The sequence below is a fragment of the Plutella xylostella genome, chromosome 8 (assembly GCF_932276165.1).
Source record: "Plutella xylostella chromosome 8, ilPluXylo3.1, whole genome shotgun sequence".
In the NCBI taxonomy this organism is placed as follows: Eukaryota; Metazoa; Arthropoda; class Insecta; order Lepidoptera; family Plutellidae; genus Plutella; species Plutella xylostella.
This window is the reverse complement of record NC_063988.1, coordinates 2207165-2220017: the sequence shown is the minus strand read 5'-3', so window position 1 is coordinate 2220017 and position 12853 is coordinate 2207165. Positions and strand designations below refer to the sequence as shown.

At 41.5% G+C, this 12853-nt stretch overlaps 1 protein-coding gene across 1 annotated transcript; it reads right to left on the bottom strand.

Annotated features, from left to right (window-relative positions):
* Nucleotides 1-2906: 2906 nt before the first annotated feature.
* On the bottom strand, nt 2907-11486 carry LOC105398508. Its single transcript, XM_048622463.1, has 11 exons — nt 11287-11486; nt 11076-11187; nt 10515-10646; nt 10236-10294; nt 9676-9832; nt 9015-9183; nt 8394-8576; nt 6734-6881; nt 5731-6291; nt 5126-5222; nt 2907-4024 (listed from the first exon to the last, which is right to left on the bottom strand). The coding sequence occupies exons 1-11, from the start codon at nt 11312-11314 to the stop codon at nt 3820-3822; spliced, it is 1851 nt and encodes a 616-aa protein (XP_048478420.1). The 5' UTR covers nt 11315-11486; the 3' UTR covers nt 2907-3819.
* Nucleotides 11487-12853: the final 1367 nt, after the last annotated feature.

The window sequence follows — 12853 nt, the reverse complement described above, 5'->3', positions numbered from 1 at the left end:
AATATTTCCCACCAGATATACTTATAGCCAGTTTTTTTATTATATTAGCTGCTTTTGTGTGGGCGGGAAGGGTGAGGTCAGGGCAAAAAGTTTGTAAGTTTGTTATTTGGTAAGTTATTAACTACTTTATATGGAAATTGTTTCACTGTTAAAGTCTGCGCGCACTGCAGTTTTTAATAGGGCGAATTTTCGTGACACGGTTTTTAAGTCTTATAATTTCCTCGCGATTTTTTATCGCGAAGTGTTCAAAAACTCATGGGTGACAAAAAATGTCGCGCTATAAAAATAAGCGCAACCTTAATATTTAGTTGAGTAAGAGAAAAAATATATATCTTATAGAGAATTACTTTATTTAAATTCAAGATAAATGCATACCATAACAATAAAATTATAATTATAATTACTAAAATAACTACAAAATAAAAATCTGTGCAAACCTTCTGCTGTGTTATTTTTTAAGTTAACGCAGAATACAGATTGTTTGGGAACAAAAATACTGAAGTATAAAAATTACATAAACTATGAACAATTAAATGCCATTAATCTAAAACATATTGGATAAATGAGTAATTAAAATTATTTTATTTAGAAATTATTTGATATATTTCTACATACATGTCAAAATGGGCGATACAATACCCTACAGTTTTATTGCACAACCATTATAGTAAATTTTGTCTTATCTTTAAAACATCTTATAGCTAACTCAATAAATGCACAGTTAAATGCTTCGAACTACATTAAAACTAAACTAGAATTTAAAAGTTTACACACGGATAGGTGCTATTGCTATGTATTGATCAATTAATTCTTGCAATCATATAAATTCATTTTATATATTAGAAATAATGTGGTTCGTTATTCATTAAAACGAAATAGGGTTGTCAACTTCTAAAATCTAAAATCACATAAAAAATATTCCCGGTTGTGAACTTCCGTGTGCAATAAACAAACTTATCCCTTATGTTAAAGTATAATTTCAGATTTCTTTCTTATTAGTAGAGGAACTCAGTTTTAATCAAAAGTAATTACATTTTACAAACCCTAGTATTTGGTAAAGTCCTATTTTGAGACACAGATTTTTTTAAACTCTTGAAAGTTTTTTCATTAATTTACATTCTAATATACTGGCACTGATTTATCACAGCATTGGTAAGATTCTTGCTTGTATAGAGAAGATGATTGGCAACTACATACAATTCGCAGCTAAAACCAAAGATAACATTAAAAGTAGTAAGCTTACAAAACAATTGAAAGGGTTAAAATTAAACTGTTTTATAATATTAAAATAAAAACGCCTAACGCCTAACTAAAAACGGCACAGACCTACAAGAGCCCACCAGCATGGATAACGACAGCATTCTTCTGGATATACCAACAGCGCCACCCTCTTTCGAAGAAGTAGTTGCGGCTGTGAAGTCACTGAAGCCGGGGAAGGCGCCAGGTATCGACAATATCCATGTAGATATGCTGAGGGCTGATGCTCCAATGTCTGCTACTTTACTGTTCCCCCTTTTGACCCGTATTTGGGAAGCCGGACAAGTACCCGCTGAGTGGAAACAAGGACTCCTGGTGAAAGTTCCAAAAAAGGGGGACCCATCGCGATGCGACAACTGGCGCGGCATCACGCTACTGCCCGCTGCCGCCAAAGTCTTAGCTAAGATCCTGCTAAACCGCATCGCGCCGAAAGTAGCAGTGACCCTCAGAGATGAGCAGGCTGGCTTTCGCCCTGGACGCTCCTGCACTGACCACACCAACACCCTACGGGTCCTTATTGAGCAATGTGTCGAATGGCAGTCGGAGCTATTTCTGGCCTTTGTAGACTTCGAAAAAGCCTTCGACACCGTGAAGTGGACCGCGTTGTGGTCAAGTCTACAACGCAGAGGCATACCAGCCTGCATCATCCAAGTGATACGCTCGCTATACGAGGGCAGTACATGTAGGGTCGTACACGAAAAAGAGCTTGGGGCCCCAATACGCATTTCAGCTGGCGTCAAGCAGGGATGTCTCCTGTCACCGCTCCTATTTGTTATTCTCCTTGACGATGTGATGAGGAACGTGGTTGCTATCCCGAGAGGTATAAACTGGGCTTCAGGTGTCCTAGAGGACCTAGACTACGCGGACGACATCGTGCTGATTTCGCCATCTCTCGACCTATTACAAGAGAAACTCGCACACCTGCAGGAGGAAGCCAGAGTAATGGGTCTGCGAATAAACCGACGCAAAACAGTCGATATGCGTATCAAGGCTAAAACCTCGGACGCCTTAACACTCGATGACCAACGCTTGGACTCGGTCGATGCATTTACTTACCTCGGAAGCACGGTCACCCGTCAGGGAGGAGCAGATGAGGATATAGAGAGCAGGATCAAGAAGGCGAAGGCTGCGTTTGCCCAGCTCAAACCTGTTTGGGACTCGAATGTGCTCACAAGGCGGATAAAAATCTCCCTCTTCGACTCCATCGTGAAGTCCGTATTGCTCTTTGGTTGCGAAACGTGGAGAGTTACGAAAGGGCTGACGAACAAACTGCAAGTGTTCGTCAATAAGTCCCTCAGGTCGATCCTACGCGTTTTCTGGCCGAAGACAATACGTAACGAAGATCTGTGGAAGCTGTGCCGACAATCTCCCATCGGCAAGGAAATTGCGAAGCGAAAGTGGAGATGGATTGGGCACACTGTACGGAGAGGAGCTACGAATGCCGCAACTATAGCCTTTGACTGGAGGCCACCAAATGGCAAGCGCTCCCGGGGACGCCCTGTCCAAACATGGCGCCGAAGCGTCGAAAACGAGCTGCGAGCCGCTGGACTAAGCTGGAGTGAGGCCAAAAGTACAGCCGAAGATAGGCGGAAGTGGCGGACGTTAGTGGAGACCCTCTGCACCTCTGGGGTGCCATAGGACTGCAAGGAGCAGTCAAAGATAAAAAGAATAAAACATGCAGATAATAATAATAAGATTCGGATAGGTACTGAAAAGCATATTAAAATTACTTTATTTCAAAAAACCAAGTTAACTGTGCTAAATTGCAACAACTGTTCTGAGTTCTGAGCAAATTATTATTTGAATTCGATAAATTATTACCAAAATATTGGTTCATCAGACCTTTAGGGATACATACAATCTACAAAGATTACTTTGTAACACAAAGTATGCAAGATTGTTCAAATTCAATTAGACTTAGCTTTTTTCAATATAACATTTTAATTTAACAACCTTGTACATAGTTAGGTATTGTTGCATGAATTTGATCTTAACTAGTCAAATAGATAGTTAGATACAATGTTTTACACATAAAGGGAGATTTTCCCATCAATACACCTTACACAATATTGAATCCAGCCTAATCCAGTACAACAATAAAATTATCTTACCAAAAAGAGTGATCAACACTTTACTTTGAGAGAAAAACCACACACTTTGTTCTGAAGATGCAGTCACAGATGTCATGTCATTTTCTTCAACTTTTTGAAGGCACATGCCTCCATAATCGTTTTTATAGTTATCTCGAGAAGCTCCGTAGTCAGTGGTTTACTAAGTGAACCTGTAAGTTACTAGCACAATGCACTGTTGCCAGTCGCACTCCTTAATAAAAACTATAGTAGAGATGAGCTGCCATGTTACTGCTACATGAAACTGAACGCTTCTGAACCCTGCTGCCGCTACACAAGTTCGTCATCGACGTAGATAAACGTCACTATTTCGTGTTTCGCCATAAATACCGTGCTCTGTTTAATGGAACGCGCATTAACGACTTAGTCGACGTCGATAACGAACCCGTCTACCAGCATCTGACTACCCCTAACCAAAACCTCCAACCTAACCTTACATAGGCACTTCGCCCACATACTCTATCCTGAAGACATAATCAAACAAGTCATGCACGTTGAGCCACCGCCATGGCACCGCCGGCGCCTCGCGGATGCAGCGCCGCGCCGCGTAGTGGTAGTTGGACACGTTGTACAGGATCATCAGGGCGGATAGGAGACAGAGGGATGCGAAGAGAGTGAAGAGCGATTTGATTGGCTCCCTGCAACAAGAGAGGATTGTTGGGGTAGGGTGTTATACAAATACAGATTAGTTTTCGTACGTACCTAGTAATAATCTTTTCAAACGTGTTCTATAGGAATTAGTAAGAGAAGATCGAGAAGATGTTCGTTGGCCTGCGACATAACCATACACCGATAGCCTATAAAGAAGTCTGATAAAGAATTGGAGTAGTAAAGGCCCGTGATGAAGGTACGCGTCAATTCACACGTACCACAACCACACCACGTCGCAGCGACATAATGTGGTCAAGCTGTGGTTACGTGTGAATAGTGTGACAGCTGCTTTTTGCAGTTGCGTTGTGGCAGCGACAAAATGTCGATGTGGTTGCGTTGTCGCTGTCATTGCGATGTGGTAACCACGTCGTCGTGTGCAGTTAATACGGAGAACAGGTTGCCGCGGTGCCGCCGCTGCGTGGCGGCGTTGCCGTTGCGATGTGGTTGCGTTGTGGTTGCGATGTGGTTGCGATGTGGTTGCGATGTGGTTGCGATGTGGTCGTATTACACAGGTGGTCGATAACAACGGCAAAATGTGGCACGTGTGAATTGGATTATTCATTGTCAATACAAAATATACGCCCGACCACACGGCGTGGTTGTGGCTGTGGTGTGGTTGTGGTACGTCTGAATTGACCCTAAGAATGATAGTAGTGAAATGGCTATAATATGTATAAAATAGAGTAAGTACATACGGAGTTAAACGCACTCTGTTTCAGAGTCGAAGCCGTCGTCAGTGGTGAGCGGCTGCCACGACCACACTACGTCAAAGCTGACGGAAAAATCATACTCAATACCGTCACTTACGGAGTATCAACTCCTAGATAGGTAGTGTTTTATTTTGTATACAAATAAAGCTAAAATATATATCCATTCCCATCTAGAAACCACTAGGGCCTGATTTTTCAATAGTCAGATAAAAGTTATCTGAGTAATAATTCTGATGCTGTCGCGACTGAATGTTCGTATGAGACTGTGACAGCAACAAAATTATTCCACAGATAACGTTTATCTGACCATTGAAAAATCAGCCCTAAGGTGTTTCATCGTTACATTAGGTAGATTAATCCAAGGTTAGTTTTTCTTACCAAATGTAGCGTCGCCAAGTGGCAGCCGGTGCTGAGTCGGTGCGCTTTTCACATGCCACGCACGGCACGTCCGCTTGCGTCGACACAGAGAACACTTCTGAAAATATAAGCACAATTTAGTTTTTGATTATACTTGCCGCTCGTCTGCGCTACCATCGATAGAATAAAGATTGATATTTATACATACTACGGTGCCACAGTATTACTTTACCAAGACATATTTAGTGACAGTGAATAAAAATTTTAATTTCATGCTCACTATCTTACTAACTACACCAATAGAAGTAACTAAATGAGGACGACTATTATACACATTTATTTCTATAAATATTTAGTAATTTGTAAGAGCAGAGTAAGAGTGGTAGCAAGGTTCATTAGTCCCAAAATCCTCCGTGGCGCTAGCTGTGCTTCTTTTGTATACAACTACTAATTATCTACTATACCCAACACCACCAAAGCACAAATCTACACACAAACACTACACATATAAAGTGCCCTTATCCCACTAGCGATTTGAGAACACAACGCACAACAAACCCCAAATAAGTCTTCCAAATCGCAAGTGAAACAAGTTAGCAATAGAAACAAGAAAGCAAAGCAATTACCACTATGCGTCTGTGACTGTGCGTGTGACTTCACACAGTCTAGACCACTGAGCTTAGCTTTCTGCTCCTTACACGCTGCTTCTAGCGCCACCAACTTGGCATTCAACTGATCTGCAGTCGCTTGCAGCAGTCTATTCGCCACATTACCATCATCCACATACTTCTGTAAAACTTGTAAGTTATCTTCGTACTTATTCAAGTCAGATTTCAACTCTGTCGCATTCATTTGGGATTTTTTCAAGTCGCTTTTTAACTGGCTTGCGTATTCTTTGTTCTTTTCACAGTCTAGGCAAGCTGTTTGACATACGCAATTGCTGCAAGGGATCCCACTGTTATTGTTCTCAATGTTACTGTCATCGGGTGGGTCAGTTTGTGTGTGGCAATTCGCTCTGTCTATCTCTTCGTTACATCGATAGCAGTAGGGCTCTTTAGGGTCTAAGTCTAGCCGTGATATGTTGCCAAAGCTCATGCGAATTTCGTCGAATAAGGACACGTTGGTGGCGCGCCCCTGGTCCTCTTTTAGTGCGTTTACGAAAGATTCTTCGTCTAACAGATGGTTCTCTAGAGACAAATGGAAGATGTTATGTGCGGTGCAGGGTTAGTTTGCAGGGAAAGGGTTAGTAACGGTAAAGCATAGATGTGAAAACAGATTGTGCAGGTAATAATATATGTATTGTTTATAATGTACCTACTAAGATCAATTTTGCATACATCACAAGAAAGGTAAAGGTTGTATGATAGCGAAAGTTGGACGATACATAATATCAATGAATATCCGCCTTCACTGACGCTGGTCTATTCCACCGTATTTTATGACCATGAAATCGTGTTTATTTAAAAGAAGGCGACGTCACACATACGATCCATTCATTCATGCGGTGGCATTCTATCTGCGATTTAGGTACACCATTCTGCCACGGCAGTAAGCGTAATCTGCCTGGCTAATCTTTTCACCATAGTCCAGCTCTAGTACCTCCGAAACAGCACAACAAAGACTACATACCAGGAGAGAAGCGACTATCAGCATTCAGACTATCAAGAGCGGTCAGCATCTGCTCCTCCGTGTAGCTCACGTCGACAGAGCGCGGCGGCGGCGGCGCGGGGACCGTCGAGCGGTTGAGGAGGTCCTTGAGCTCTGTCTCGAGGAGGACCTGTGGAGGTTGGGGTAGGTAAGGTTTGGTGGTGGGCTTTGAGTGTATTGGGGTAATGAATGTTTGGGTTGAATAGAGTGGATATGACGGGCTATGAATATAGGATGCACTCCTTTGATTAGAGAGAGTTTGTACTCGTTTATGGTTAATTTGTAACTTCCGATGAGGGATAGATGCCTCTACAACCCTATAACCGTTCAAACCGTTTCGTGTGCTAATCATAACATGCAAAAGGCACCCCGGTGGACATTTGAAAGGTACCAGTAACCAATAGCAGCTCTGATGAGAAAGGCTGAGAAAAGAAGCAGAAGTCAGCAGTAGACCATGGTTGGTGATAATGAGGATTCTACCTTCTCGCTGACCACCAGTGCCACGGCGCGGTGGTGCTGGCGGGCGCGCGCGCTCAGCTAGGCGCACGCGGCCTGCAGCGCCTCGTGCTGCTGCAGCAGAGCCGCCTGACGGGACAAGTAGAGGTCGTTGACGTTACACGCAGCAACGAATGGACCAATAGCGAGCGGGTGGTATAAAGGGGACCAATAGACGAATAGGAACCGAGCGACATACCAATGGCATCGCTCGTCAAAGCGGCATAATACACTAATGGCGTCGCCCTTCCATGCTGTATTAAATGAATAACGAGCGAGCGCTACAACGCGCACCAATAGCATCGCTCGTTCATGACGCACACCTTCAAAGGGACCTAAAAATGTCTTCTTCTTAGTTAAGCTACTATAACAGCTCGCACTAATAGCGTTGCTCGATTTTCAGCCGACCGCGCCTGTAATAGCCCAAATATCCCTTCTACATAATGATAGTCTATATCCTCCTGACACCTGGCGTGCTATGAGTAGGACATTGAAAAAAAATATAATATATAGTTTAAAAATACCTATATTAAAAGTTTTATGGAGTATCCCTGTTATTCCTTTAAAGTTTTATAAAGTACCTATCCCTTAAACAATTTGTTCTTTGACAAAGTGACAAAACAGTTCAGTAGTTAAAATTTTAATTTTTAATCTCGGGGTCAGGAGGATATAATACCTTCTCACTCATCACGAGTGCCATGGCGCGGTGGTGCTGGCGGGCGCGCGCGCTCAGCTCGGCGCACGCGGCCGCAGCGCCTCGTGCTGCTCCAGCAGCCGCCTGACGCGACGAGTAGAGGCCGCGCGTGGTACACGGTGGAATGGACCAATATCCAGCGAGCGGCATGACGCGCACCAATAGAGGAAGAGTAACCGAGCGGTATAGAGCGCGCCAATGGCGTGCGTAGTCGATGGAGCTATAGACGGATGGCTTCGTCCTTCCATGCTGCAATAAACCGACTGGCATAGTGCGCACGAATAGCGTCCCTATACTGTCTATATTGATGCGCCCGCACCTTTAATAACCCAAATATCCCTTCTACACAATAAAGTTACTAGAACATTCTATCAATAGCGTCGCTCTTTCTCGACCCATACCTCCACAAGGACCTAAAAATGCCTCCTTCTCATTTAAGTTACTATAACATACCTTTTCGCTCATTACTAGTGCCATGGCGCGGTCGTGGTGGCGGGCGCGCGCGCTCAGCTCGGCGCACGCCGCCTCTAGCGACTCGTGCTGCTCCAGCAGAGCCGCCTGACGCGACGAGTAGAGGTCGTTGATGCGGTGGCATTCTTCTTTGGAGCGGCTTAGCTGCTCTTGGAGGGTTAGCTTCTGGAATGTGGGGAAAATACATGATTTAGTGAAAAAAAAACTTAGATTAGGTTCTTCAGGTGTAAAGCTGCGTACAGACTGGCCAATCGAACGCCAACGAACGGGTCTCGTTGAACTTCGTTGCTGCAATCTGCCCTGTATTATGTATGATAAATATCCATCGTTGGGCGTTCGTTGGGCCGGTCTGTACGCAGCTTAAGTCATACAATAGATTGCTTTTTTAAACAAGCAACGTGCAGCTCATATGTAATAGAGCAGCTGGGTCTATTGCCATTTTCCTGGCACACCTATCCATAACCCAAGAGCAAATATCTGTTACGGCCAGTAATGAAACCTGGCACCATCGACACTACCTTGGCATCCGAGTTGCTTGGTTCAAATTATCTACACAATTTCATGGAGTCCTATAACAAAAACATGTCAAAATAAACAACTCACGTCATTCTCCAGCGTGCTAACTTGCTCATGCAGCACCCTGGCCCTTCTCCGCAACGCTTCATACTCTCGCTTAGTGTCGTCCAGTGCTGTCTCACTCGCACACAGGCGCTCGCACGCCTCGTCGTAGTCCTTGCGCAGGTGCGAAAGAGACAGGTTCTCTTCGCGCAGTCTGCGGGTGGGAGAGGTGGATATATGAATGGGAAGACAGTTGGTTAAAGATTGATGCTTGGTGTTTCAGGCTATGTATGTGGCTAGGCAGCAATGAAAAGGATAGATAAGTTAAAATGCTGCTGCTGCATTGGTCATTGATGGTTTCTTAACTGTTTGTGGACCCAGTAGAATGGGTTCAGTAGATAGTAATAGGTTACTATTACCGTAAACTAGGTTTTACGGTACTTACAGTTTAGTAGTAGGTTTAAGTACATAGTACAATGTCAAAGATAGAGACACAAAGTTGTGGTACAGATAACCCTATCTATCTATCTATTTACTAAGTGTATTTTTCATACGCTGAGTTGCAGAAAGGAACTTTACACTGATGTCAACCTTAAATGTGTTGCTGGCTTGCTTTGACAGGATACGGACAGAAAGGGACAGGCAAAGATTTAATGTCATTATCATTTTAAGCATCTTAAAGAACAGGAAGGCCACATATACTAACATGTTAACATGTGCCCGCAGCGAGTCCCGCTCAGCCGTCAACGCTGCCAGCGCCTCCTCGTGCTGGCGGTCGGTGAACTCCAGCTGCCCGCGCAGCTGCTGCGCCAGGTGGGACTTCTCACGCAGCTCTGTCTGTAGCTCTTCCAGGATTTGGTAGCCTGAAAATGAGGTGAGGGTGTGTTAGTAATTGGCATAACATTGTAGTAGTTAGTAGATAATAAGAATGTAAAGAGGACATCATTACAAATTAAATTGTATAAATGGTGTTCTTATTATTTATTACTAAAAGTCAGAAATTGAAGATATAAAAAAATCGTATGTAATAGATAAGGGTTTATTCTGAAATATGTGACATATGGTAGGTACGCAATATAAAAATAAGTGCTTTCTCAACAATGCAGTCTCAATATTTCATAAAAAATTACATAATGAAGTATAGTATTTTGTAATTTCCTGAAATCATAGAAGATGTAATGTAGATAAGTTAATAAAGCTAATACAGTTTGCTATGTGAGTGACTAAATTAGGTATTATTCCTAATGATTTAGTCATTAGGCTTACCATCTGTAGATATGCCAGAGTCAGAATCTTGAGGAACCAGCCCACTTCTCAAATTAAAACTGAAACAATAAATTATATTCTTTAGTAAACAGAACATAAATACACAGTTCTGAAAATACCACAAGATATCCAAGTCACACTGGCCTCTTGCAATATTTTTTTTTGGTAGTTTGTTTCTCAGTCACAGGAAAACAGCTGGACATTTCGTGTGAAATTAGCCATATAGCAAGCTGGAACCATGGATTAACAGATAGGCTACATGCATCAAGTCAGTCTCACCTCTCATCCAGGTCAATCTTAGTCTTCTGCTCCTCGCTGTATCTGCTAAGAGCCGTGGCCAGCTCTGTCACATTGATGGCCGGGTTGCTCTTGTTTGGATCTAGGAACGACTTCAAGCATTTGTATTCAGCTCTGGAACAATGAATAACACAATAATACCTATATTATATTGATTTAAACTTGGGTTAGTGGTTCAAATATTGAAAGCAGGTTAGGTTATCTTATGACTGGCAAATAGTCAGAACAGGCTTGGTGATTCTATCAGAGGCAGTATGTGGTAAAAATAATAATAATAATAATATGTGGGGACATCTCACACACGGCCATCCGACCCCAAGCTAGGTAGAACCTGTGTTATGGGTGTCGGACAGCTGATATATCTACACAAATACATAGATAGATAGATACTAAATATAAATATCAACACCCAAGACCCGAGAACAAATATCTGTGTTTAAACAAATATCTGCCCCAGCCGGGAATCGAACCCGGGACCTTCGGCTCAGTAGTCAGGGTCACTAACCACTACGCCATTCGGTCGTTAAAATAAATATAACTTACTTCTTAGTTTTCACGAATGGAGCGAATGTATCCATCATGGAATCCACACGCAGTGTGCCGGCACTATCAACACCACAGTAGTCAAATATGTGTAGAGCAGTCACGAAATACTCTGGAAAATATTTATAGTCAGCAGAAATCCTAGGACATCAAGAAACCAACGCAAAGATACAAAAATAGTTCATTATTTACATTAAAATTTATAACCCACCGTCGGTTCTTGATGAGTCCAAATCCATTGTGTCAATAGTTATATTTCCTGAAACTTAAGTTTCTAGAGTCTTTCAATATTTCTTCAGGTGTTTTATTTAATTAACACACGCCTATAACGGCCACAAATGTTTGTTTTATTCATTAACAAAATAAATACGTTAGGATTATGACAAATTACAAAAATAGTTGCTCACAGAGTAGTTGCTCATTAAAAAATAAACGATTAGATCAAACAGTGATGGTCCAAACCCGATAAAAAATATTGTCGATATCGACTTAAAGCAAGTAAACTCGCAGCGCCCATGAGTGACCGATATCACATTCACATTAAGATAAAAAGTAAATGTTAATTATTATTAAGAAATGGCATAATTGTCTCTAAAATTAATTTACCATGAAATGGTACTGTAAAAGAAATAAAAAGTTGGTAAGTTACAGTCCCTTGGGAATCTTGGGATAGTCATAGGTTTAACCCGCCAGTGGTGACGTAAATGTCTGTGAGACCGGGTGGTTCGAAAAAGTCGAATAACTTTCTCACTAGCCATCGATTTTTGTTGTGATTTCGGGTAGCTGCCTCATTTCCCATCCCCCATCGTCAGTTCACCCCGCGACGGTGACTCGTGCGCAGGTTTCGGAGTTTTGGCGCCAACCCGGTGCGTGAGACCGGGGTCACCGACTATGTAAGTCAAATTTAAAGATGTTTTTTAAATTTTTCATACATTTTTTTTATTTTTCTTGACTGTATTTTTGTTTTGTGATTGTAAATTTCATGATTGAACTATTTTTAATAGATAGTTGTAGGTATTTATACAAATATAAGTACTTAATAGATTTCAATAAGTTTTTACAGTAATATCAGCTAGTTTCAGCATGTCCTTGAAAATGACGACGGAGATAGCTGGACCTTCAAAAAATTGTCTATTTTATGAATGTGGATAGCGAAAATAACAGAAAAAATTAATATATTTGTCACAAAATGTAAGAATTATATGTGTTACGACCATGTAAGTGCCGTCTTGCAGAGACTGTTTGGCTGTGGAGAAACCATGACTTTTAGTGTATTATTATTATTATTTTTTTGGTAGAAGTATATAAATTTTTGTTTTTTCTTATGAAGTTCGTAGTGTTAAAAATTATAAAAGGTGGAGTTAGTTATAAAAAATTACATCATTTTTGTATTTTTTTAATTTTTAAGATGATAGGTGAAAAATTATGTAAATATTAAGTGTTCTAAGTACCATGGTAAAAGGACTAATAAACGAGCCGTGATTTATGATAATGCTTTGTTTTATTGTCAAACAAATACTTATCTTTAAAATTAAATTAATTTTAAGTAGCATGTGTAGTTAATTAAGTAAAAAAAATAAGTTTGAAAATCCCGGTGCGTGAGACCGGCGTCACCAACGATGTAAGTCAAATTCACGTCACCACTGGCGGGTTAAAAATATTTTAGGTAGTTCGTTTTGCTTCACGGGTGCGGCATCGGCAGAAAATACATAAATCCGTTCGACTTCAACTTATCGATAAAATATTACCTTTTTACATCACTATATCAATAGCGTTCA